Below are 26,894 nucleotides of genomic sequence, written 5' to 3' on the forward strand. Positions count from 1 at the left end.
CAAACAAATGCTCATTTCAGTGCATCAGTGCGGTGGATTTAGGAGATAAACTGCAACACTAAGTGCAAGTACCTTTGCCAAGGAAAAATGCTTCAAAACTTGGTAACTATTCTTCACCCAGGCGAAGACGGGTACCTCTGCTGGTTGCATATAAAAAAAGGGGCTGCATCTTAATGTTATGTACCGGTGGAAATCTGGCAAACAGTCCGTCAGTGATGTTAGCATTTGTACACTGATTATTAGAATAGCTGCACAGCCCTCTGCCTCTACACTGCCTGGAGCCACTGTTCCAGTTGCCTTGATGTGCTAGCACAATAGCATCATCGGGAGTCCCAGCATGAAACCAGGTCTTAGAAATGACCATGATAGAGCAGTCTTTTGCAAGTGTTGGCGCTACATTGATCAGCTCCAGTTCCTGCTTTTTGTTGCTAAGTGATCCAGTGTTCATAAGGAACATACTGGTTTGTATCCCAGCACGGCAGCCTCGCTTCCATCTCTTTTCTCTGTGCCTCCTCCTGCATCTACGTTCTGGTATGGTAATCCACAGAGACCCTGCTGTGCGTGCAACCTCCTTGTTTTTACTGGTCACTGCCCTTAGGATGGCTTGCCCCACTTCCAGTAATGTGTTAATCCTGAAGCACATTTCAAATAACAAATCAGTGTGCAGCATATTGTACTTCAGCAGTGCACCATGCCCAGGTTTTTCAGTACATTACTCCATAACCTTGAACAACCTCAGCTGTTATGTTTCACTCACTCCCTCCCTCTTTTCCTTTCTCTCCACCATATTTTAGTTGACCATGAATCGGGATCAGAAGTTGCTGTCCCAACTTGGCTTTAGTGATGAGCAGAGCCTCACTGTGAAGAGCTCAGGTACCGGAACTCCATCTGGCAGCTCGGAGTCCTCAGCTTCTGCCTCCAGTAGTTCCAGTTCTGCCGTTTTCAACTCTGCCTACGCCTTGGAGCAGGTACCATCTGAAGGACCTAAAACACATAAGATGGCAGACATGAGGTCATGCTGACCAGGGGAGCCACAGATCATAAAACCCACAGTTTGGATCAAATACAGTTTTTTTGTTTTGTTTTTGTTTTTTTAAGCCACAGATCAGATCATTTTTGGATCAGCCAACAATAGCAAAAAATATATATAAATACTTTTTCTCCATTTCAAAAAATTACTTAATCAGCAATGAAAATGAGGAACTTGTAACTGTGATCCTCAATGAAAAATGAAAAGGTGTCCAGTGTTTGACATATTTTAAAATACTTAATTGCAATTAATCTGTGGTTCACATGCGTGACAAATTACAGGGGCATCCGTCCGGATCAGCTATGATCTGCTCCTGATGCTGACAGACTGTGAATACACTCATATTTGCACGGTTTATGACTCACTGTGTAAATGTTTGTTCTGTCTCTAGGAAAAGTCTCTGCCGGGTGTGGTCATGGCGTTGGTGTGTAATGTGTTTGAGATGCTTTATCAGCTGGCCAACTTGGATGAATCAAGGTGAGACTCTGAAATGCAGAAAGAGAGAAAGCTTTAATTCAGTAAAAGTTAAAAAATGAGTTCAAAGCTTTGTAGGGAGTGAAAAGAAAATTAGTTTTTGTCTTTGTCACAAACATTGCTTTACTTTGCAACTTCATGTCATAGATGTGCTAAATGTGCATATCGGTCAGGTGCAACAGGTTTGAGCATGGCTGCGCATTAATATTATATTATTGATCATATGTGCCTAGAGGTGAGAGTCTCCAGGCATCTCACGGGTTGATTTGATTATGACTCAGAAGGCTGAAATTCAATTGTTAAACAATGATCGATGCATCTTTTCTACTATAGAGGATTTTTTTTCTCACTGTGAGACTGCTTGATGCTTTCGTAAGTACAGTATTTATAATGAGCCATAATGTATTTATTTCCAATGCATATGTAATAGCTCGGTCATATATGCCCCCGTGTGGCTTCCGGGGTGGCTTCTGCTAAAACTCCCTGTGAGAGTGTGGGCTCATGTACATAGCATGGCTCCATTTGGACTATTGCTACTCCAGTAAAGTAAAAGGTAAAATATTTATGTGCACTCATTACGATGCACGTGCACACTTGCTGTGCTGCACTAATCCACTTTGTACCTGTTAGAATAATTAAACAGGGATGTGGGTTGTGATAATGGTGTTACTTTGTTGCACTGCCGATTTGCTGGCACTCTTAAAACTGCAGAAACATTGAATGCTGCATCTGTTCTCATCCTGGGCACGTGTATTTTCCTTTTAATTACATTTTGGGTTCAGCAGGACGGAGCTGTGTGCGCAGTGAGCTGCAACATGGTAAACTCATAATAAAATTGAAGATTTCTTTAGAGGCGCAACAAGTGCACTGCCGCATAACTGTTTGTGACAGGTAATGACCGTTATGTAAACTTGGCAATTAATCCATAGTTCACATGCGTGCCGAAATGGGGGGTGGCGATGGGATGGGGGAAGTTTACCTTCATATCGTGAAGGAAAACTACAACTGGTCACTAATTGCTTCTTCTGTGGTTTGTCACATTTATCACAGTGCAAAAACAGGTGGGTTTTCTTTTTTCTCTCTCTTTCGTCTCGTAGCTCAGCAGCTGTAGCTACTCTGCAGACTGTCCGTCTCCCCAGATGTAGAACACAGAGGCTGTAGTAAAGCCTGTGGCAAATGTGATTAAATAAAAGGTACATTACTGGCTCAAAAAATGACGAGTAAAAGCAGAAATACAGGTTTACAAAAAGAACATGCAACATGCTCCCTAATGGTATCCAGGAGCAACATTCAAACCGCTGCAATTAATGCTGTGTTTACACATAACGATGACAAGTCACGAATGCCACGAAGTACACATTCTTGGCCGCTGATCACGAATGTGATGATTCAGGGCAGAGGCGTCAGGTGTCCTCAGGAACTGTTGCAACCTGTTACCACGTTACGATTAATGGCATGTGTTGTTGGAGAATTATCAGGAACCATTACGCACGGTCAAGAATAATGTTCCGCGTTGTTGCGCGCTATTGCGCATAACAGAGCATCATTAAGGTCTGTCACGTTGTGAACGAGGTGAATTGTCTCCACACACACATCCATAGTCATCCAACCGACTTCAGACCGCTCCGTTTTTTCAGAAGAACTTTGTGACTGCATGCGTAGTTGGGCTCTGTGCCATGGAGTGGCGCAGAGAGGAGGAGGAGGAGGAGACAGACAGAGCCAGATGTGTGGCTCTTGTCTTGCGTGTTGACACTTTTAGCCGACTTGGTGTCAGCAATCAAACTGAACTGCGGCAGTGCACTTGTTGCGCCTCTAAAATCAAACCGCATGGTGCAAGAGGGTTTGATTGTGCGCACGCTTCTTCCTCCGCCGGACTGGAGGAGGTGCAGAGATGTCTGGCTGCACATGAGTCTCCTCTCACTCCTCTGGTTCCTCTCGCTCAGACTCGTTCTCCCGCTCATCGGTTACGACAGCAGGTGGAACACCTGCAGGAGCGTCCTGAGGAGCTTCAGCAGGAACTGTGGAACGACACTTGGCTGACTACGCATCACTGTTCCTCTTCGGCATACTGCATCAAACAACGCTGTGGAGCAGAGTTTAATTGTGCGCACGTGACAGAAAACTGATTTGTCGTGGCGCGCAGTGAAATGTGACGCCGCGTTACAAGTTGTGTCAAAACTTGACAGTTTCCGTGTCACTTCGTAATAACGAGTGACAGTTTGGGCTCCAAGAACCATCACAGGAACCACTACGAACGTTGTCACGTTCTATTAAGGATCACTACTCATCAAGATGGATCAACACGCTCAGTTGCGACCTCCACAACGTGAGGCGAAATGAGGGTGGTGTGTGACATTCGTGGAAGATTTTTTTGACAGCCAAAAACATGCTCCACGAATATCAAGAATATCACGCACCAACACGCACTATTAAGAAACCTATTCAGATGCGTTAAGTCACGTTAAGAATGTCAGGAATGTGTCATGAATGACAGAAAAATGACATTTGTAACGTGTCTTGCTCGTGTAAACGCACCTTAACCCTTGGTAAAAGCGGTTTTTGACATTTGTGAATTGATTCAGAATCATCCAACGTCCACATCGTGATGCATCTGAGAATCATTTCTCCCCTACCCCCCCAATGTGTTACCTGAAGAGTAAATTGTGTGCGCTTGTGAGGGAGAGATATATTTTACCTCCCTACAGTAGCCATAATATGACATTACACTAATACACTATCGTAAGTGGCCGATGACCACACAGATGAGGGCAAGATTATTACCCACAAATAGGGGCCACAAATCTGCAATGGGAGACTGCCTTTAGTTTGAACATGCTTAATATGAATGCAAGGGCACAAAGCTAAAGCGAAGTGTTTGATTAAGAGCATTTGATTAATCTGTCCATTCATTATGTGACTAGTTGATTGTGACTTTTGTTAGATAGTTGATTATCAAAATAATTACAGGTGTAGCAAATGTCAGCAACTAAAGGACTAATTCTTTTTCACTACGTTAAACATGTCAGCTGAATGGACACACTGTACTTACAAATAGGCAGGTTCAAGGTCTGATTACTTAGATATTTGTATACCTTATTGCAAAATGTGTATTTTAATTTTGAAAGTAAAGCTTACATTGAATGGCTGTGTCCCTCTGTGCTTTACAGCACTGTGCTCAGTAAATCTGAAGTACTTTGATTTATCCGTTTTGTTGCCTCCAGAATCACTCTGCGTGTGAGGAAACTTTTGTTACTGATCCCAACGGATCCAGAAGTGCAAGATGCTCTTGACAATTTTGTTCCAAAGGAATCCAGTGTTTGGAGCCACCAGGTATGTCTGATGGACTGTTAAGAAATGTTCCATGCAAGTGACAACCACAAAAAAAAGGTGATCCAGTCCTTAGCAGTGACATCACAGATTCTACTGTGTTTTATCTTTTCAACAGAATGTTACAGAGGGACGCACACAGACCCAAGTATTCCTTTGTTTGTTAATGGCCTGTTGCTCATATGCAGCAACAAAAAATAAGTTTCATATTATGATTTGCTTTTTTGTTTGATGTTAAAGCGATGTGTGTGAGACCAGAGGAGCCTCTATTTAAATCCCCATCACACTGGAAAATAAATAGGGACCTTGGGAAAGTTCCTTCATCCCAAAGTTGTTTTTAATTCATTCTATTACATGTGGTTAGTGTATTTCATACATGTTTCAGAAGAACCAGTAGCTCTTGCTGAATTGGTACTGTAGAGGGCAGGTATTCGGGCACTCACTGATATTTAAATCCCCTCTGATTTGATCAATAAAAAGTAGGCCAAGGTCACCACCCTCTGAACTCGCATCAGGCAATTGTGAGATGAACAATTGTCTTGTTTCTATGATGAATTCAAGTTGATTAATTGACCAGTAAAGGCTACAGATGCACGCATTAACAAATACACGCCTTGCCCATTTCTGTAGCTCCTCCATCATAGTGTCAGGAGCTAAAATTTACAGGGGATTTTAGCTGTAATCTCAGATTTTAGTGTCAGTGAGAACACAGTTGTGGCTCCTGTTGTCCTGCGCTTGCATGTAGTGGAGAAAGCGGGTTGTCACAAAACCATCACACAAACCTACAGAGTTTCAGCAACAACAATAGAATCATGTGAGTCTGTTGTCATAAAAATAATTGCGAGGTGGCAGCAGAAGCTAGTTTATGCACAGGTCAAAATAGCAATCAAATTGTTTTGAGCACATTTAAATGCGTGTCTCTACCTGGTCATTTTTAATATTTCCATGTATCAATTCTTGTGGATTCACCAGAGTGATTTCTTTCTGATTGGATTCGATTCAGATGGCAGCCCTTCATCTAAATGTAGTTAGTTTGTCCTGATTTGTCCAGGTATACCATGTTTTACAGAGTGTAAGAAGCACCTGTCGAAAAATGCCTCTTGAAGAAGGGGGAAAACGTACAAGTTGCACCTTTTATGTTTGTACTATTTGCTCTTTAATTTGGGATATTTGGCATTATTGTACTTTTATTGACATTTGTTCTTTTATTATTGGTATTTATTGTGTTTTGGCTTTGATTCATGGGAAAGGCCTATATAAATAGTTGTTGTTGTTTGTCATTATTATTAACAAATGCGTTTTTTCACTGTATAAGTTGTATCGGAGTACAAGTCGTAGGACCTGTCAAAATAGTAACAAAATGACCTACTTTGGAAAATACAGTACATGTTTGAAAGGGGCTTAATTTACACACGCCATTTCCTCTTTGCCTGTATTTTTTTCTAAACTATGTGTTCTTTTTTTGTGTGTAGAAGACACTGTTCACACTTGGCCAGGGTGCAGGCTCTCGTTCTCCATCTATGACTTCCAAGCAGCAGCATCAGCCCAGCGCAGCATCCATTTTAGAGTCCCTCTTTAGGTCCTCAGCTCCTGGCATGTCCACCTTCAGAGTGCTGTACAATCTAGAGGTACAGGGGTAGACAGAAATACTGTTACTCAGAGTACAGAGTTTTTTTTTTTTCCCAACACATAATGTGGTGTCATGTCTCATGTATTAGGTGTTGAGTTCAAAGCTCATGCCTACCTCTGATGATGAGATGGCCAAAACCAGTAGCAAGTCTTTTTGTGACAACTTCCTCAAAGCAGGAGGACTCAGGTGAGGCTCTCAGTTTGTTTGATCTGTCCTACTGATGGATGTGATCTGTCAAGCTGTGTGACGTTGTACCACTTGTACACACTTTTATTTAAAAGGTCTCGTACTATTTTTTAGCTCTGGTAGTCATTTGCCTCTTCTTCCTCCAGCCTGGTTGTGAATGTTATGCAGAGAGACTCCATCCCATCAGAAGTTGACTATGAGACCAGACAAGGAGTTTATTCAATCTGCCTTCAACTCGCCAGGTGTTAACCTTCCCACTCATTCACACACATACACACACTCAAGCATTCCACATACCAATTTTCAAATTTGTACTGAAAGCCATGTGATTGCAGGTTTCTTTTGGTTGGCCAGAGCATGCCTGTAGTGCTGGATGATGATGTCATCAGGGATGGCGATGCGCTGTCTTCCCGTCCGTTTCGTAACGCAGGTCGGACTGGGCGGCAGCTATCCCTTTGTGGGACTCCAGAGAAATCCACCTATCGACAAATGTCTTTGTCTGAGCGCTCCTCCATAAGAGTCGAAGAGATCATACCTGCTGCTCGTGTAGCTATTCAGGTACTGAAAAAACACTCACCGAACCCAATTATTTCAGACTATAGCCTGTTCCACAGCAAATCCACCATTAAATTAGTAGTTACACAGATCTTAGCTTGTACAGATTTGAAAATACAATATCTAATCTGTTGTAGACCATGGAGGTAGGCGACTTCACCTCCACTGTAGCCTGTTTCATGCGTCTGACTTGGGCAGCTGCTGCAGGACGGTTGGATCTAGTGGGCAGCCCACAACCAATTAGAGAAACCCACAGCGCTCGTCTTCCACAAGGAATCCGCACCAGAGTCAGCAGTACAGGTGAAACAAGTCACTCTGCAACACTTTGAGTTTCTAACAAGTGCGCACACAAATGGGCAATGCCGTTTTTCACAAAATGAATGATTCCTGGGCCCGGTTTCATAAAGCATTCTAATCTTGTTTAGTCAACTAAATTCACTTACTCGACTAATCTTAAGTGGACTGCATTTATATAGCACTTTTCCATCTGCTTCAGACGCTCAAAGCACTTTACAGATCAATGCCTCACATTCACCCCAATGTCAGGGTGTTGCCATGCAAGGCGCCCACTACACACCGAGAGCAACTAGCAACTTGCTCAAGGTCCCTTAGTGATTTCCCGGTCAGGCTAGGATTTAAACCGAGGATCCTCTGGTCTCAAGCCCAATGCTTTAACCACGAGACCATCACCTCCCCTATGAAAAGTGAAAATCTTTTGATGTTAATTAGTGCACAAAGCGCTTAGTTGGCTAAAGTTTCGTGTTACCAGACTAAAGTTTTTAGCCTGGTACAGAGGAGGCAAATCTTAATTTACGTAACTAAACTTCAGTGTCTTACCTCAAAAATGGCAGCTGTCATGTACCACCAATTTATGGCGCACTCAAGAGCACCCCTATGTCGCTACTGTTACTCCATATGGAGAGCTTCCTCTGCTTTTGGCCATGATTGTAGCAGATGACTGTCATGATGTGTTTGTGACAGTTCTAACGTTAGCCACCGGGCGTCACTGTTCTGCTGATCAGTGTTGTGTGCACAAAAAGACTTGACAGAATTGTAGAGGAGGAGGGTACGTGCTAAGTACATAGTTCTGCAGTTCGTATGTGTCCGTAAATGTTAGTAAAGCCAGTTAGTGAAACAAAGGCTGTATAGCTCATGACAACGACCAACCCAGAAATAAACAAAACTCTTGCGCGTTGGAGGCGTTTCTTGGCAACACCGCTCACGAGATCGCTATGCCCATGAAAATTGTTGACTAATGTAAGACTGCTTATCTTATGCTGTCAACGTGAAACGGTGATTAGATGGGTCATTTTGGGTGGCTCACCGTTGTCTATTAGACTCAAGATTCAATTTATTATTATACACTTGGGTAAATTTGGTTTACGGTGAGTGAGTCATCTCGTTTTGTAAACGCACAGAACAAGACAAAGTGACAACAGTGCTAAGACTTAAAGAACAACAAGGATGGCCGCAAGATGAGTTAAAAGATCAATCGATAAGTCTAAAATCATGTCATACCAAGCCAAAGGATTAAATAAATAAATAAAATTGTGCTGTTCATAAAAAAACAAGGTAAAAGAAACTATACAAAAAAGAAATACATAAGTTATATTGGAGTTTCTGTTACTTGTTAACAGCACTGATGGCTGGTGGTACAAAACGAGAGTTACGAATGTAACTACGGTTCTATGAATTCCGGATGACCGCCAGAGGGCGGTTCTTTAGCACCTGGATAACTACATGTGCGCAGCACAGAGGTTGAGAATATATACCAACAAAGTCACGCCATTGAATGTGACCTGGGTGACGTCACTGGTTGACTTTATATACCAGACGCACCCAACGCTCGCTTCTTTTCGGAATGAACTCGCAAGACTCTGAGTGACAAGCAACTCTGGCGGTCATCCGGAATTCATAGAACCGTAGTTACATTCTTAACTCTTGTTCTATTTCATTCTTCCTGACTGCCAGAGGGCGGTGCTTAAGCACCTGGATGACTTAATACCAACAAGGTCACGAAGAGTCACATCATCAGCAGTGGGGAGTGGAGGCAGACAACACCGCCGAAGTCACCGCAGGAGGAGCAGCCACATTCAGTCTGTAATAGCGGGCGAAGGTACAGGGCGAAGCCCACGTAGCAGCAGCACAAATATCACTCAAAGGGACACCTCTCAGTGCAGCCCAGGAGGTGGACACCCCTCTGGTGGAATGGCACCTAACCTTAGGAGGCTGAAGACCTCTGGACCTGTATACTTGTAAAATGGCATCCACGACCCAATGCGAGAGTCGCTGCTTTGAGACAGCACAGCCTTTTTTGTGATCACTGTAACACACAAACAGGGCATCCGTTTTCCAGATCCCGGCAGTCTCACTAATGTACTGCTTCAACATTCAGACAGGACACGGAACCTGAAACAGATAATCCTGGATCAGAATGCGGGACATACACAGCCAAGAAAACTGGCTGGTTAACATGAAAAGTTGAAATTCTCTTGGGTAAAAAGGACGGATTAGGCCACAGCGTAACCCCAGATACGTCAGAATTCCATCGCAAACAGTCCCCAGCGACTGATAGGGCATGGAGCTCTCCCACCCGCTTAGCCGAAGACAGTGCAAGTAGAAAGGCAGTCTTCACTGACACCCATTTTAGATCAGCACTTTCAGCTGGTTCGAAAGGGGATAAGCTTAAACCCTCCAGGACTAGAGGAAGGTCCCATGAAGGTACGCGTGCAAGCCTTGGAGGCCGCAAACGTAGAGCACCTTTCAAAAAACGACACACTAAGAGGTGTGAACCCACTGACCGGCCATCAACGTAGACGTGCCGGGCAGAGATTGCAGCAACATAAACCTTCAAGGTAGCGACAGAAGGTCCTTTCTCCGGCAGTTCTTGTAAATATTTGAGGAGAATAGGCACAGGGCAATGCTCCGGGTCTAACTTTTGTTTCTCACACCACCGCGCAAACAGCTTCCATCTGTTGTCATACAAAGCCCTGGTAGAAGCAGCACGTGAATTAAGGATAGTCTGAACAACAGCCTGGTCACAAGAACTTAACAAGGAGTCTGGCCCCTCAACGGCCACACATACAGTTAAGGTGTTCTGGGTGAGGGTGCCAAATCCTCCCCTGTAGCTGTGACAACAAATCCTTCCTCTCCGGGAGAGCCCAAGGTTCTCCCTCGAGGAGTTTGTAAATCATGGGAAACCAAATCCTCCCAGGCCAGAATGGAGCAACCAGCAGCACCCTGTGGCTGCTCTGATCTATCCTGTGCAGTGTCAACATCAGCAGCGGGAGAGGAGGGAAGGCATAAAGGAGGCAATCCGGCCACGGGTGAGCCAATGCATCCTGCCCCAGCGGGCTGTCTGGTTCCAAGAGGGAGTACCATTGTGGGCAATGTGTCGAGGTGCTTGAAGCGAAAAGGTCGACTTCCGCTGCACCATATTTCTGCCAGATCATTTGGACCACAATCGGGTTCAGTCTCCACTCTCCCGGTGGTGGTTTCTGTCTGGAGAGTAAATCCGCTGCGCTGTTCTGTACACCGGGCAGATGAACTGCTCTGACACTTTGAAGGCGAGGCAACGCCCATAAGAGAAGCTTCCGAGTTTCTGCCAATGAGAGATTGGACCTGGTGCCCCCCTGATGGTTTATGTGATAGACTGTTGACGTGTTGTCCGACCGGACAAGAACATGTCTTCCTCTCAGGGCCGGGAGGAAATGCTTGAGAGCCAGTCGCACAGTGTGAAGCTCCAGCACGTTTGTGTTGGAGTCTCTCCTGAGGACTCCAGACACCCCTCACCATCCTGTGATTCCACATGGCCCCCCAACCTTTGAGTGATGCATCTGTAACAACCACCTCTCGGCGAGAAGGAACAGAGCCTAGAGGGACACCCTTGCAGTCCACGTTCCCCCAGGGTTTAAGGTGCAGAAGGCACTGGTTGGAGAGTCGTACAAGCCTGTGCTGATGCAACTTTGAGTTGAGGCCTAGGTTGTTGATCCAAATCTGTAGGGGACGTAAGAACAGAAGTCCCAAAGGTACCACTAGCGACATTGCAGTCAATTTGCCCATCAACCGGAGCAGCAAACCAAAAGGCAGCATCACAGCCCGTTGAATGTGTGAGACGAGACGAATTACATCGTCCACTCTCTGCGGGGATGGCGATGCAGTCATAGTCAGGGAGTTGATGGCAATGCCGATGAAGGTCGTTTGTTGACTGGGAAAAAGAGAACTCTTTGCAAAGTTCACTGTGAGTCCTAAATGAGAGACATGGTTCAGTAGAAGAGCTGTGTCCTTGTGCGCCTGCTCCTGAGTCGGAGCGCAGACAAGCCAATCGTCTAAGTAGGGTAGGATTCTTAATCCAAGAGCTTGCAGTGGGGCTAGTGCTGCAGCCATACATCTGGTAAATGTATGAGGGGCGAGAGAGAGGCCGAAAGGAAGCACCCTGAACTGGTATGCCTGACCTTCGAAAGCAAAGCGGAGAAACTGCCTGTGATGAGGTGCCACTGGCACATGGAAATAGGCGTCTTTTAAGTCGACACTTGTGAACCAGTCTCCTGGTGTGATAGTTTGAAGGACATCTACTGTGCGGAGCATGTGAAACTGCAGCACTTTGATATAACGATTCAGACGTCGGAGACTGAGGATAGGACGAGAGCCGCCATCCTTCTTTGGAACAAAGAAGTAAATTGAATAGAACCCCCTGAGCTGGTCTGAACTGTGAACTGGCTCTATGGCCCCCTTCTCCAGGAGTTCCAAAATCTCCCGTTGTAGGGCAGCAGGCTGCACCGAGTCGGAAACAACAGTCATCCTCACCCCATTGAACTTTGGAGGATATCTGAACTGAATTCTGTAACCTTCGAACAAGGTTGAAATGACCCATGGGTCTTGAACTTGAGCCTCCCAGTGGCTGAGTTGATTTCGTGAAAAACGGCTGGGGGCCAAACATTGGCAGTCAGACCCGACCACCTCTGCCTCACATCCCTGAGGACCTCTGGACGCGATTACTGGAAGCTCTGTGAAACCGTTCAGTTCTCGGGGGTCTGCCCGTAGGCTCATGAAAGGCAGGCTGCTGGGAGAGCTGGCCCTCAACTGCAAAAGCACGTGCAGCTCTGGGAGTCGGTGGAAGCCTGGATGTAGAGTGAAAAGCTGTAGCACGTCTGACTGGCTGAGGTCTGGAAGACCACTGTAGGTCAACAAACTTGCCGAGATTTACTAGCCTCAACAGCACGCTCCAAAGTTTGTTGGGCCGCAGGTCCAAATACTTGGCCTGGAAGAACCAGCACCGAACGGAGTGTGCCTCTGCAGGATTCGGACAGGGGGGACTGCGCAAGCCACACCTGACGTCTAGTGATGGTAAGGGTTGACATCAGTCTGCCAAGCTCTCTGGACATATAAGCAAAGGTTTGGAGTGAGGCATCACTAAGACTTTGCGTAGCATCATCAACCTCTGCCTCCCTCAAAGACTTTGAGAGGGCAAGGGCTAAATGGGACAGTGAGTTGCCTAGGCGACCAATGCGAGCAGCTATGTCATAACTTTTGGTGGGGAGGTCATCAGTGACCCTACACTGAGGACGTGGGCAGCGTGCATCCGGCCGAGCAGCATCAGCCGGAGCCACAACCAGGTTCGCAATAATGCTGTCAACGGTGGGCATACGGTTCAGACCATACTGCGCCGAATCACACATAGAGCTAAGGGCTCTGCAGTCCTGTGATAGATGGGTCAATGATTTGGGGTCCGCCCAACATCGGTGGAACTCCTCAATATATGGTTGTGAAACTGGAACGTTGAACTCAGGCTTCTGAGTGACTTTGAAAAAGGCACTTGAAGCGGTGGTTTCTGCAGGGGGATTGTCGACCCCAAGCCTGGATAAAGTCAGCTGAACAGCTTGCTTGATAAAGGATAGTCCAGGTTCGGTTTGCGGCATGGACTCTGCCTCAGAGGTATGAGAGCCCACTAATGAATGGCTTGGAGAAAGACCCCTCTCATCCTCCACACAGTTTATATCACTTGTCATGTACAAGGAATCAGTTGCAGCAATAGACACGACATCTTCCTCCTGCTGAGTAACTACATTGGTCTGATCAGCCTCATTAGGGACAACAGGAACTGTCACTGCATCCCTAGGCTGTAGATTCAGAAGCAAGGACTTAATCTGATCAAACTCAGAAGTCAACGTTTCGACCTTTTCAGCCAAAGCATGGTCATGAGTAACCTTCTTAGCAGAAGGGGCTCCCGCATGTGGGCGTTTACGGCGCTTTGGTTCCTTCCTGGGGCTGGAGGCCAATGTCGCACTAGATATTCCACTTTCCAATGCCGCAAGTCTAGCAGATCTCTCTGCCAGTGGCATGCTGACACAATTAAGGCAGGCATCGCCAGTCAGGGCTTCCCTCAGGTGTCCGAGCCCAAGACACCAGGGGCAAAACATATGTCCATCATCTGGGCTCAAGGGAGCCAAACAGTTACTACAGCCATGCAACAAAGGCCCTGTCAACATTGTGGACTGCGTGCAGATGGCTAACGCAAGCCCTGATGGTTACAAATGGAAAGACAAAGCGTGAATCACACGCAGTGTAAATAGTAACACGAGGCACGGAGCGTGAAGCACTCACAGCCATCGACTTGACGCAAGGCACGGAGTGTGAAGCACTCACAGTCGCAGACTGGACACGAGGCACGGAGCGTGAAGCACTCCAGCCGCAGACTGGACACGAGGCACGGAGCGTGAAGCACTCCAGCCGCAGACTGGACACGAGGCACGGAGCGTGAAGCACTCAGAGCCCAAGTGCTAAGTCACTTAGAGCAACGACTACAACACTAGCTGCTAGCGGAGCTGTTAAACTTAGCAAATGGCGGCAGTGCAGACGAAGTACTTCAAGGAGTGGAAAACACTCACAGCAAGCCCAACACAGTACACTATACTGGTTCTGATACACACACTACCACGTAGTTAACGGGGTTAGTGACACAACTAAACAAATAGCCAGCTTTCATCGAAACAACACAGCTAATGTGCACGGAGGAAAATACCCAGCAGGGCAGCGGCAAAGGCGCGCACCCGGCGTTTAGGAAGGTGTACTCACGACAGGCGTCAAAGAATACAAAAAACGGTGAAGCCGTGTCTCGCAGCCTCTGGAGGACGTGTGCAGTGCACAAAGCTCCAACCGAAGGTGGGTTGCGAGGCTACAAGCGAGAGCGGCAGTCGCAGCTAAATGCGTTCTCAACCTCTAAGAATGCGAGAATGTAGAAATGAAGCGAGCGCTGGGTGCGTCTGGTATATAAAGACCACCAGTGACGTCACCCAGGTCACATTCAATGGCATGACTTTGTTGGTATATATTCTCGACCTCTGTGCTGCGCACATGTAGTTATCCAGGTGCTAAAGCACCGCCCTCTGGCGGTCAGGAGGAATGAAATAGAACTGTTTTTTAGCATTTGGTTTTCCAAGCTGGTACCCTACACCTCCAACCTGAAGGGAGCAGCTGAAACTCACCATTAAGAGGGTGGGAGTCATCTCTGAAAACCGAACCAGCTATCCTCTGTACCTGTTTAGTATGCAGGGAGTCTGGATGAAGCTGAGACTCTCCAGTCAGCTTGCTTGACCATTTCACAATTTGGTTTAAACATTTTTTGTTTTTGAGGGACACGCTTCCAAACCATAAAACAAGACAAAAAGATAAAACTGATCCTATAAAAGCACGATAAAACAAGGTCAGCACGGTCTTGTCAAAGTTAAAAGTGGACAGTTTTCTGAGACAATACAGGCACTGGTGTTCCTTTTTTTACACAGTATCGCAGTTTGCCTCAAAGTTCAGTTTGTCATCGATAACAAACTGAATCGAAGTCATTAAGTAAGTTTAATAGACTAAAAGATTAGACTGCTTTATGAAACCTGTTCCTGGATGTTTCTGTGTAGCCTGTTTTACAGGCAGACTGGCTAAATAATCACACTTTATCTGTCTGTTATAATTCGAGTGAATTTGGCCCTACGGACTGACAAAATGTTGTCTTTCTTCAGAGATACCATGAGGTTCAGTCTTTGTATCATATTTTGAGTTCTACATTTTCAGTCTTATTATTGATTCATTTATATTAATTGAAGTTGTAATGTTCACAACTGACTGGTTTCTGATTTGTCGTGTTGTTCAGTGATATGAAAGTAAAGTTGAGTATTAATGACTGTTTGCAGGAAGTAACTGCAGCTCCAGCAGTGATGGCGAGACTGTGCCAACAGCGTTGCATGCAGGGATATGTGTAAGACAGCAGAGTGTCTCCATCAAAGATGCCATTATTGCTCGAGAAGCTTTGTCGTTGCTGGTTACCTGTCTGCAGCTGCGTTGCCAACAACTTTGTAAGACTCTGTAAAAATGCACAACAGGCATTGGCTCACACTGTTTTTTTGATAGTTGTCTGCATCCACTCATTGTCAAGATCCCTTCACAAATATAGAGGTGCCAGCCATTACAATTTTGTCATAATCACTGTGATTTCAACATGCACTGTAGAACTTTATGATATTTCAAGCAATTATTACGATATGAACATCTATTATGTGTTTATTCACATTTGCGAGCACATAAGGATGAAGCTGTGTGCCAGTCTGGGGGGCACGACTCAGTTTTTGGTTCTAGTCATTGGTCAGCTTGACTCTAGGTAAAATAATAATAATATATTTTAGCTCATGCTAACAGTGTTGGTAAAAGTTCCCAAAGACTGAAGGCATCAAAAGTATAAGGTAATGTAAAGGTAAAGTGGTCACACCTGAAGAGGAAATGTATAGATGCAGTTCTGAATGACGGACCAAACAGAAAAAATAAATCCACTGCAATGTTTTATTTTATGGTTTACTGCAGTCCAGCATTAGGGCTCTTCAACTAGTTCAAAATGCTGCAGCCAGACTTTTGACACGAAGCAGAAAGTTCGACCACATTACACCCATTTTGGCATCCCTTCACTGGCTTCCTGTCCCATTGAGATCAGATTTTAAGGTTCTGCTACTAGTCTATAAAATTGTTCACGGACTGGCACCTCCCTACCTAGCTGACCTAATTAAGCCTTACGTACCGGCCCGGGCTTTGCGTTCTCAGGGTGCAGGGCTACTTTGTGTCTCTAGGGTGAATAACACATCTGTGGGTCACAGAGCTTTCTCTTATTGTGCCCCTGTTCTGTGGAATGATCTCACTGCATCAATAAAACAGTCAGATTCTGTGGAGACTTTCAAGTCCAGACTTAAGATGCACTTATTTTCCCTTTCGTATGGTGAGCATACTGGTATAGTATAGTTCTGCGTTTTTTACTCTTTTAATTCGGCCTCAACTTTAACTAAATTCTGGGTCTTTTAGTGAAGCTTAGGGCTAGTGGCCGGTGAGCACCTTAGTATTTCCTGTTTTTCTTGTTGTTTAATGCTGGCAAATTATACTGTATTTCTTGTCTTTGTGATGCCTGATTCTGTTTTTTCTCTCTGTTTAAGGTGCAGCACCATCCAGAGATGGGTGTGGTATTTGTGCTGGAGACCCTTCTGTCCTGTGCACCAACAGCATTTCCTGTATATTTGTTTTGTAAATTGTTCTGTAACTTCTGTCTGTAGCGTGGCCCAAGCACAGGGTCACCCCTTTGAGTCTGGTCTGATTGAGGTTTCTTCCTCAGAGGGAGTTTTTCCTTACCACTGCTGCTCTGGGGGTTAGTAAGGTTAGCCATTACTTGTGTGAAGCGGCTTGTGGCAACTCTGTTGTGATTTGGTGCTATATAAATGAAAATAAATTGAAATTCAGTGGTTAAATTAGCTAGTGTCGGCTGTTCCCATTATCAGGCTATTTTACATGTGACAAACCTTTTTTGATTACCCCCCAATGTTTCAGCAGCACCTTTTCATGAATACACAAAAAGACAAAACTAGTGGACATTAGATTCATATTGTATATATTCATATATACAATATATATATTCATATATTCATAATATTGTTCATATTGTATTCATGTTGTGTTTTGTTTTGTTTTTTTGTTTTTTTTTTTAGTGCAGAGTACAGCTTTAAAATGGTCTAATTATTGATGCTAATAAATTATCTAAAACCTGTATTTTTGGAATGTTTGACATCTGATCGACTATTCTTGATGCACTCAGTTCAAACCTTAACATGTATTGTGTCCTTCAGTACAATCAGCTGTTTTAAGCATGCACAGGTGCTACGGGTTGAGTTTCACCGCACACTCGTGCGCCCGTTCGATCATCTGTTTTAAACACGCAGATGCGGTGCGAGCTGAGTGGATCATTTCACAACAAACTCACGTGCTGTTTAGATTACCTGACCTGAGCACGCACACATCTGCCAGTTTGATCACCTGTTATAAACATGCACAGGCACCTGCAGACCTGCTTAAAAACTGTGTGCTTTCTGCGTCCAGTGCTCTACGCAGAAAAAAATTAAGCATGTTTAATCTCTTGCGTCCGCCTCGCGTACCCCTCAGCATAGTGCCACGTAGGGGAGCAAAAACTCTGTGTAGAGCTACTTAAAGTTAGTGTAGAGCTGCATATCTCAATGTCTGTACGCCGCAATACGCAACTCTACGCTCGCCCATGTGTGAAAGGAGCTTAAGAATTTCAGTCAGAAGTTTTTCTATCAAGCTTTCAAATGCAAACCACTGAATGGGTTTCAGATTTACTCATTCAGTATTGATGAAATAAACATGTTAATTTTGAGATCTGCTAAATTTTTCAGTTAGAATTTGTTGAGAATTTTAAAATAATTCGGATGAACTAGTTTTATTTCTTGATATTGTAATGAAATTTGGTTAATTCCTGATAAGGAATGCCATAATTATTTTTAAAAATTAAAATGCTTAAGTCCAACGTTAGGGTATGGCATCGCTGAAGTTTGGCACCTCTGCATATATTGAGATAAGCACAGCAACCATTCTGATATTGCACCATCCAGTGTGTGTTGTTTAGATCCTAGAATGTTTTATCTCTGTCTTTCCCAACTTTAACAGTGAGACTGAACTGTGAATATTTTTTTGTTATTGTTTTATGTCAGCTTGTTTTTACAATCTGCCCTCCGTCAAAGATTTTGTCATCGATATCCTGCTGGGATCTCCCAGTAATGAGGTAAACCGCAGCCCGTTGTTGCTCTGTAGAGTAATTACAAAATAGATGTACAACTTTATATTGTGTTCATGCATTCTCTCATTCTGCCCCATTCTGCGTCAGATCCGCCGTGTTGCTTGTGATCAGCTGTACACGTTGAGCCAGTCTGACACGTCGCCTTTCCATGAAGTCCAGAAGCCCAACTTGTTCCTCCTTTCAGTCATTCTCACTGCTCAGTTGCCGTTATGGAGTCCTACATCTGTTATGAGAGGCGTTAATCAGAGGTACATAAGTAGTAAAGAAAAACTGAAAATTGCTTTCTCATTTGTAGTCTTTTGGTAATGTTGAGTTTTCTCTTCAGGTTGCTTTCCCAGTGCACTGAATACTTTGACCTTAGATGTCAACTGCTGGATGATCTCACAAGTAAGAAGTTGAAGCTACTGATTCTTTTCAGTATTTACGTAAAATGACTTTTAAGATATTTATCTTTTTACGTGATTGTGAGTCTAAGCAATCACACCCACAATTATACAAAACTCACTCATCACTCATCTTCAACCACTTTTCTGGGTTTGGGTCACGGGGGCAACGGCTCCAGCAGGGGACCCCAGACTTCCCTTTCCCGTGCCATATTGACCACCTCTGTCTGGGGGATCCCGGGGCATTCCCAGGCCAGTGTGGAGATATAATCTCTCCACCTAGTCCTGGGTCTTCCCCAGGGTCTCTTCCTAGATGGACATGCCTGGAACACCTCACTTGGGAGGCGCCCAGGAGGCATCCTTACCAGATGCCCAACCACCTCAGCTGGTTCCTTTCAACGCGAAGGAGCAGCGACTTCGAGCTCTCCACGGATGACCAAACTTCTCACCCTATCTCTAAGGGAGACACCAGCCACCCTCCTGAGGAAGCCCATTTCGACCGCTTGTACCTGCGATGTAGTTCTTTCAGTCATGACTCAACACTCATGACCATAGGTGAGAGTGGGAACGAAGATTGACCAGTAGATCGAGAGCTTCGCCTTGTGGGTCGGCTGCCTTTTCATCAGAACAGTACGGTAGAGTGAATGCAATACCACCCCTGCTGCGCCGATTCTCCAGCTAATCTCGCACTCCATTGTCCCCTCACTCGTGAACAAGACCCCAAGGTACTTGAACTCCTTCACTTGGGGCAAGGCCGTATTCCCTACCCGGAGTAGGCAATCCATCGGTTTCCTGCTGAGAACCATGGTCTCCGATTTAGAGGTGCTGATCCTCATCCCAGCCGCTTCACACTCGGCTGCAAACTGATCCAGTGAGAGTTGGAGGTCACCGGCCGATGAAGCCAACAGGACCACATCATCTGCAAAAAGTAGTGATAAAACCCTGAGCTCACCAAACTGGAAACCCTTCTCCCCCCCCAACTACGCCTCGATATCCTGTTCATGAATATCACAAACAGGATTGGTGACAAGGCGCAGCCCTGGCAGAGGCCAACCTCCACCAGAAACGAGTCCGACTTACTGCCAAGCACCCGAACACAGCTCTTGTTTTGCAAGTACAGAGATTGGATGGCCCTGAGAAGGGACCCCCCCTCACTCCATACTCCCACTGCACTTCCCACAGTATCTCCAGGGGTACCCGATCATACGCCTTCTCCAAGTCCACAAAACACATGTAGACTGGGTGGGCATACTCCCAGGCACCCTCCACAATCCTTGTGAGAGTAAAGAGTTGATTGGTTGTCCCACGACCAGGACGGAACCCGCATTGTTCCTCTTCAATCCGAGGTTTGACTATCGGCTGAACCCTCCTTTCTAGCACGCTAGAGTAGACTTTTCCAGAGAGGCTGAGTAGTGTGATGCCGCTGTAGTTGGCACACACTCTCTGGTCCCCCTTTTTAAATATTAATTTTTTTAAAATTATTTTTATTTATTTATTTATTAAATATTATACAGAACTTTATGGTTTAAAACATCTTAAACTAAGAAGTTAGAAAAGAATTCACCCCTGGTACAGTTGTCAGTGGGAGGAAACTGTCTATAGCAGGGGTGGCCAAGTTCGGTCCTCGAGAGCCACCTTCCTGACACTCTTAGTTGTCTCCCTGCTCCAACATACCTGAATCCAATGAAAGGCTCATTAAAAGTCTGCTAACAAGCCTTTCATTGCATTCAGGTGTGTTGGAGCAGGGAGACAACTAAGAGTGTCAGGAAGGTGGCTCTCGAGGACCGAACTTGGCCACCCCTGATCTATAGGGACCTAAACCATGTTTTGTACCAGGCTGAAACATGTTTATTTCTGCTCTAAAGTTGGACATTTCAATACGGAGCCATTTGTGAATCTGCTCTGTTTTGCAGCCAGTCAAGGAACTGCAAGATTTTTGACTTCCAGAAAGGTGTCAAATGGCGCCATTGAAGTTTATCGCTTGGGCTACAGTCAGTTAGCTTGTAGCTAGCAGCTGATGCACAAAAGAAGCAAATGTTTTATACAGTCAAATGCTTGAATGTACATCAATATATTACACCTTAAATGCAATTAGTCATTTATTCATTTTCTAAACCCGCTAACTCCAATTAAGGTCCAAGGTGGGCTGCAGCGTGTCCCAGCAGTCATAAGACATGAGGCAGGTTACACCCTGGACAGGATGCCAGTCTATTGTAGGGCCACATATAGACAGACAAACACATTCACACTCGTGCACACACACCTACAGAAATTTAGTCATCAATTTACCTAACCTGCATGTCTTTGGAAATGGGAGAAAACCGGACCATTCCGTATGAGCCTACCCAAACACGGGGAGACCATGCAAACTCCATACAGTAATGACCAGGTGGGAAGCGATCCCGTGACCTTCTTGCTGTGAGGCAACAGTCCCGCTTGCAAATGTAATGATTTTGTGTTTAAATGATCTTGATTGTGTGAGTTCCCTCTGGTGCTCTAGCTTCCTCTCATGTCCAAAGATATGCAGGTAAAGTGCTTTAGAAACTTTAAATCGGCTGTAGGCGTGCATGCAAATGTGTTCTTCAGTCTATATGTGGCCCTGTGACAGACTGGCATCCTGTCCAGGTTGTTCCCCACCTCATGTCCTATGACTGCTGGAATAGGCTTCAGCCCCCGTGACCCTTAATTGGAGTAAGTGGGTATAGACAGTGGATGGATAATCTTGAATATTAGCAAAGGACTTGCGTTGTAAAGGCACCATGTATGAAATAATCGTATGTTCTCGCTCACATCTCCTTTTTTCGATTCGTCATTTTCCAGCTTCTGAGATGGAGGTGTTAAAAGTGAGTGCAGCCACCATGCTAGAGGACGAGATCTCTTGGCTCGACAACTTTGAGCCCAGCTGGAGCTCTGAGATGGAGACGAGTGAAGCTGACAACGTCTTACTGGCTGGGCACCTCCGGCTAATCAAAACGTTGCTTTCTCTCTGTGGTAAAGAGAAGGAGCTTCTTGGTGAGCGTGTACAGTACATATATACATTGTGCACTTCTTTGGAAATTCCGTGTTGTTGTAAGGGGGGAAAAGGTGATCTTTGTTACCTTTTAAACCCTCAGTATTAAGATGACTTTTGTTTTTGCTTGGCCAGTTGATTTTGTGTAAATAACAATAGTCTTATGTATTTAATCATGTAAAACTGTCTCCACAGGTCCATCTTTGACCCAGCAGTTGTTGGATGACTTTTTGTTTCGAGCATCGCGCATTATCATAAACACTTCTAATCCTACATCTTCTCCAGCTCCCAGCCATGACTTCCACCCCAAGTATGGCATTTTGTTCCTGTCCGTCACATATATTAAATGTTTCTTTTGAATTCTAAGTAAAAATCCAAATGCATTTTTGAATATTATAAATAGGGCTGAAACGATTAGTCGAGTAATTCAAATAATTCGATTACAAAAAATGTTCGAGGCAAATTCTGTTCGTTTAACGTTGTAGTGCATATGCCAGGCCTGTGTGTGGCGCTGTAACGTCCCCAGAAAAACAAACAGAAGAAAGAAAAGAAACAGAAGACTAGAGCAAGCGCTAATCAAATTAGCACAATAGCGACAGCTTTCCAACGCGACAAACAGAATGAAATAAAGTCTTTTATGAAAAAGACGGTCCACGCTGATCATCTGAAATAGTTTACTGTGCATTTAAAGCAAAGCAGTGTTTTTTTTTGTTTTTTTTATAAACACAGTTTCGTCCACTGGCCGCTCTACGCGTGGCGGCCGGCTACTGCCTCTCTCTGCCCGGTGTGAGCGGCTCAGCACTGCCCTCACACAGCTCCATCCCGGCCACAGAGTCTCTGGAAGAAGTCCACGCTTTCTTCTGCGTTTTGCTTAGATTCGTAATAAGTGTTTCGCTTTTTAATTTTCGCTTTTTTGGGCAACACACAATGCTTCACAAAAACTGGAACTCAAATAAAATAATAATAATAAAAAAACAGTGACTGCGAGGCTGCATGTTCAACCTCCAGCTGAAAATGAAAAGCATAGGCTGAATCGCAGTGTTAAAAAGAAATTCATGCAGGGACCCAGTCCACCACCTTAATAAATCAATCAATAAATAAATAAAAATGGTTGCATTTTACAAGTTGGGAAAACAAAAAACAGAAAGCCACAACCCATCACCATTTGAGCAAAATGTCAAGACTTTGGCCTGACTTTGGCTGAGCTCCTGACACCAGGAAAGATCCAAAATATAAATAAATGATGTGAAAACATAATTACCCAGGAAAACAGAAAGGGATACACTAAATTTGACAATCTCCGTGATGACGCAGTGACATTGTGCCATTACTTAGGGAGAGCCCGGGACTGTTAATGTTTTAAAAAGCAAAAGTACTTTTTATCCGATTACTCGATTAATGACCAGAATAATCGATAGATTACTCGATTACAAAAATAATCGATAGCTGCAGCCCTAATTATAAACAGCTTGCTCTTTTTTTGTTGTTGTTTGTTTGTTTTTAATCCCTTGCTGGCTGAAGGCCTGAAGAGGGATTATATTGTGGCAATTTCTGACCGTCCGTCCGTCCCAGAAAAAAAAGGGTTTAAGCATTCTGAAATCAACTCCTCTCACATTTTTAGGAGGAATTTTGTGAAACTTGGCACAAGTCCTTGTTATAGGTTTGCAATATGCATACTATCATTCAAGTTGGTCCCATTTTACCAGAGTTATGTCCCTTGATTAACAAATCTAGGCACTGACCGTTTCATGAGTGGGTGCCCGCATTCTGTAATCAACTCTTTCCACATTTTTTAGGAGGAATTTTGTGAAACTTGGCTCAATTCCTTGTTATAGGTTGGTAATACACATATCGTAATATTGTTCAATATTGACACATTTTGGCAGACAAGTGACCCTTGATTCACAAACATAGACACTGCCAGTTTCATGCATTGGTGTCTGCATTCTGAAATAAACTATCACATACCTTCAAATGTTATCAGAATGTAGCAAGCATGTGTAACAAAGCAGCATTTGCTAGTGGGTAATATTGTGCTCTCAGAGCACTCTTGTTAAATCTGTTCTGTTTTGACAGAACCAAAACCATTTACCCCCCCTTTAGTATTATCTTTCACTGCTTTCTTGTTTGTGTGTTTGTCCGATCAGGTGCAGCACAGCCAGCAGCAGGCTGGCTGCTTATGAGGTGTTGGTGATGCTTGCAGACAGCTCTCTCGCTAACCTCCGGCTCATCACCAAAGAACTGTTGTCCATGCACCATCAGTCTGATTCCTCCCTCTGCAAGGAGTTTGATGTAAAACGTTGTTTAAATGCCGTTTGTTCAAAACCAATGTTTATTCAACATGGATGATAGTTTAGATGCAATATTAACGCTCTGTTTTCTTGTCAGTATCTACCTCCAGTAGAGAGTCGGTCAGTCTCAGGTTTTGTTGGATTGAAGAATGGGGGAGCCACATGTTACATGAATGCTGTGTTCCAGCAGCTTTACATGCAGCCTGGCCTACCGGAGGTGTGTGTTTTGTGTATTATCACCAGGTGATACCTGCGCTTTGACATAGAACTCAATTTCATGTGGCAAGTCAGTATTAATGCTTGTTTATCTGTTAAAGGGGTTTCTTTCCATCGAGGATGACACAGATCAGCCAGATGAGAGCGTCTTTTACCAGGTCCAGTCTCTGTTTGGCCATCTAATGGAGAGCAAGCTGCAGTACTACGTGCCTGAGAACTTTTGGAAGGTACACAGTGTTGAAACAAGACATGGATCTAAGGGTCTGTAGTCAGCCTGACATCAATCTAACTTCGACAGCTGAAAGACCTATTAAAACACTTTAAGGTCAAGCTTGTGGAAAAAAGAATGTTTCTGCTGTCAACTGTAAAGCTCCCTATTTTCCTAGATCACCATTTTCTTCACTTAGCTCAAATAAATGAATTTTTGTCAGTGGGATACACACATTGGCTCGTTAACTGAACTGTTGTACATGCAATTTGTAGATCTTCAAAATGTGGAACAGAGAGTTATATGTAAGAGAACAGCAAGATGCCTATGAGTTCTTCACTAGCCTGGTTGATCAGCTCGATGAACATCTCAAGGTAAAAGTCAATAATCACACCAGTTAAACACCTCTGTATCTGCCAAATACCTTAATTAGCTGATTGATTACAATGGCAACACTCCCTCTCACCAGAAAATGGGCCGAGAACAAATCTTCAAAAACACGTTTCAGGGAATATTTTCTGACCAAAAGATTTGTAAAGATTGCCCTCACCGGTGAGCTATATTTTATTTTCTCAATTTAATATTAGTGTTCCATTTTAAAACTAATCACAGCTGTAGTTTGATGTTTGACGTTTATTTTGCAGGTATGAGCGTGAAGAAACCTTCATGGCATTGAACCTGGGCGTGACATCTTGCCAAAGTTTAGAGATCTCATTAGATCAGTTTGTCAGAGGGGAGGTGCTAGAGGGTAGCAATGCCTACTACTGTGAGAAATGCAAAGAGAAGGTCTGTATAATGTGCTGCTTAATTTTTATTGCCCTGCACTGGTTTAACGTATACTAACAGGTGTGCATATTTGTTTTTGTTTGCACAGAGGACCACAGTAAAGCGGACTTGCATTAAATCCCTTCCCAGTGTTCTCTGCATTCACCTCATGCGCTTTGGATTTGACTGGGAAAGCGGCCGATCCATCAAATATGATGAACAGATTCGGGTATAATTCACCAACTGCTTAACCACGTTTTAATTTCTTTATTCTCTTGGTACTTCGACAACACCCCTGACTATTCAATTTTAATTAAGATTCACCTTAACTGTCAAAATAAATCTGATTGTTTAAGATAAAGTATGATTCCCACCCCCACCCCACCCCACTTCTTCTTTCTTGGTGGTGGTTGTGCAGTTTCCTTGGGTGTTGAACATGGAGCCCTACACTGTGTCTGGAATGGCTCGTCAAGACTCTAGTGGAGACGGATGTGAAGGACGGGGAGACAGCAGCTCAGGGGGGTCACCCAGGAAGAAGGTCACGATTTCTGAAAACCACGAGCTTGTGGGTGTTGTCGTTCATAGTGGTCAAGCACATGCCGGACACTACTACTCTTTCATTAAAGACAGACGGTGAGAAGCACTGCATTGTTGTTGTGTAAAAAGCCTTCTTCCCTTCTTTATATATGAACAGCATAGCCAGTGATTAGTGGAGCACAATAATCTACTATTGCAGTTTTCCCGGCAGAGGTTACGGGACCTCCTTGAGGCGCTTTAATGCAGCCTCAGATTTTATGTGGGCTCTTGATTTAGTTGTAAGTGTCTCCAGATGTTTGGCTCTGGAAGGCAAGTCTGCTCACTGGAAAAGTGGATCGTGAAAATACCACAGAAACTAATATTTTCTCCCTGGTTTGTTTATTCTACTGTGGAAAAATACACAAAAGATTGTTCTGGGGTAGTGACTGTCTAGGATATTCAAACGACTTTTGAGCTTTTTTCTGTGTCAGTTGTCCTTTCACCAAGAGATGTGGGTATTTAGCTTGCCAAATCACCAGACTGACTGAAGTGCTGACAGATGGGGACTTTATCCAGTCCATTATGGCATCTTGTTGAGCAGTACACATTGGCACACTATAGACAGACACACTCTTTCTTATCTGTCATGTTTCAGTGTAGACTTTTGAATAAATCATATATACCACAAACTGACTTTGAGGGAGAGATGTGAAAGTAATGGACAAAGGTTGTTGGAGGTCCTGGCTATGTTCAGATTGAAGCCCAAATCAGATTTTTATGGCCTGTCTGATCAGGATCAGATCTTCTTGACCATCCATCTGCATAATATATTTCAAGTTATCAGATCTGATCTGTGTGTCTGTGATGGTCTGCTCTAACAGGCGGATTCCAGTCAGTTACAGTTAATAACCACACATCCAGTATAATAACTGTAAGTATGGGACACCCCAGGGCTGTGTGCTGAGCCCCATGCTCTGCACACTCTTCACATATGACTGTGTAGCCTCCCAGAAGAACACCAGCATCATTAAATTTGCAGATGACACTACAGTCATCAGTCTGATCACTGGTGGGGACGAGACAGCATAGAGAAGAGAGGTGGCAGTTCTAGTAGCCTAGTGTTGCAATAATAATCTTTACCTCAGTGCAGACAAGGCCAAAGAGATGGTTATTGATCCAAAGAGGAGTAGGGA

General features: G+C 44.3%; 1 protein-coding gene across 4 annotated transcripts in view; it reads left to right on the top strand.

Annotated features, from left to right (window-relative positions):
- The window catches only part of usp24 (ubiquitin specific peptidase 24), a 154,139-nt gene that overhangs the window by 91,374 nt on the left and 35,871 nt on the right, over window positions 1-26,894 (top strand). For all 4 annotated transcript variants that reach the window (XM_034180428.1, XM_034180429.1, XM_034180431.1 and 1 more), the window contains 22 exons: window positions 795-968; window positions 1,422-1,507; window positions 4,726-4,834; window positions 6,304-6,459; window positions 6,550-6,647; window positions 6,794-6,889; window positions 6,983-7,205; window positions 7,340-7,502; window positions 15,383-15,544; window positions 18,227-18,297; window positions 18,400-18,560; window positions 18,638-18,699; window positions 21,516-21,707; window positions 21,901-22,015; window positions 23,853-23,997; window positions 24,094-24,213; window positions 24,314-24,439; window positions 24,696-24,794; window positions 24,890-24,972; window positions 25,065-25,206; window positions 25,295-25,414; window positions 25,604-25,818. In XM_034180428.1, the coding sequence (XP_034036319.1) occupies window positions 795-968; window positions 1,422-1,507; window positions 4,726-4,834; window positions 6,304-6,459; window positions 6,550-6,647; window positions 6,794-6,889; window positions 6,983-7,205; window positions 7,340-7,502; window positions 15,383-15,544; window positions 18,227-18,297; window positions 18,400-18,560; window positions 18,638-18,699; window positions 21,516-21,707; window positions 21,901-22,015; window positions 23,853-23,997; window positions 24,094-24,213; window positions 24,314-24,439; window positions 24,696-24,794; window positions 24,890-24,972; window positions 25,065-25,206; window positions 25,295-25,414; window positions 25,604-25,818 (2,918 nt within the window). The remainder of the gene's footprint in view (window positions 1-794; window positions 969-1,421; window positions 1,508-4,725; window positions 4,835-6,303; window positions 6,460-6,549; window positions 6,648-6,793; window positions 6,890-6,982; window positions 7,206-7,339; window positions 7,503-15,382; window positions 15,545-18,226; window positions 18,298-18,399; window positions 18,561-18,637; window positions 18,700-21,515; window positions 21,708-21,900; window positions 22,016-23,852; window positions 23,998-24,093; window positions 24,214-24,313; window positions 24,440-24,695; window positions 24,795-24,889; window positions 24,973-25,064; window positions 25,207-25,294; window positions 25,415-25,603; window positions 25,819-26,894) is intronic.

The sequence above is a fragment of the Thalassophryne amazonica genome, chromosome 10, assembly GCF_902500255.1.
Source record: "Thalassophryne amazonica chromosome 10, fThaAma1.1, whole genome shotgun sequence".
Classification (NCBI taxonomy): domain Eukaryota; kingdom Metazoa; phylum Chordata; class Actinopteri; order Batrachoidiformes; family Batrachoididae; genus Thalassophryne; species Thalassophryne amazonica.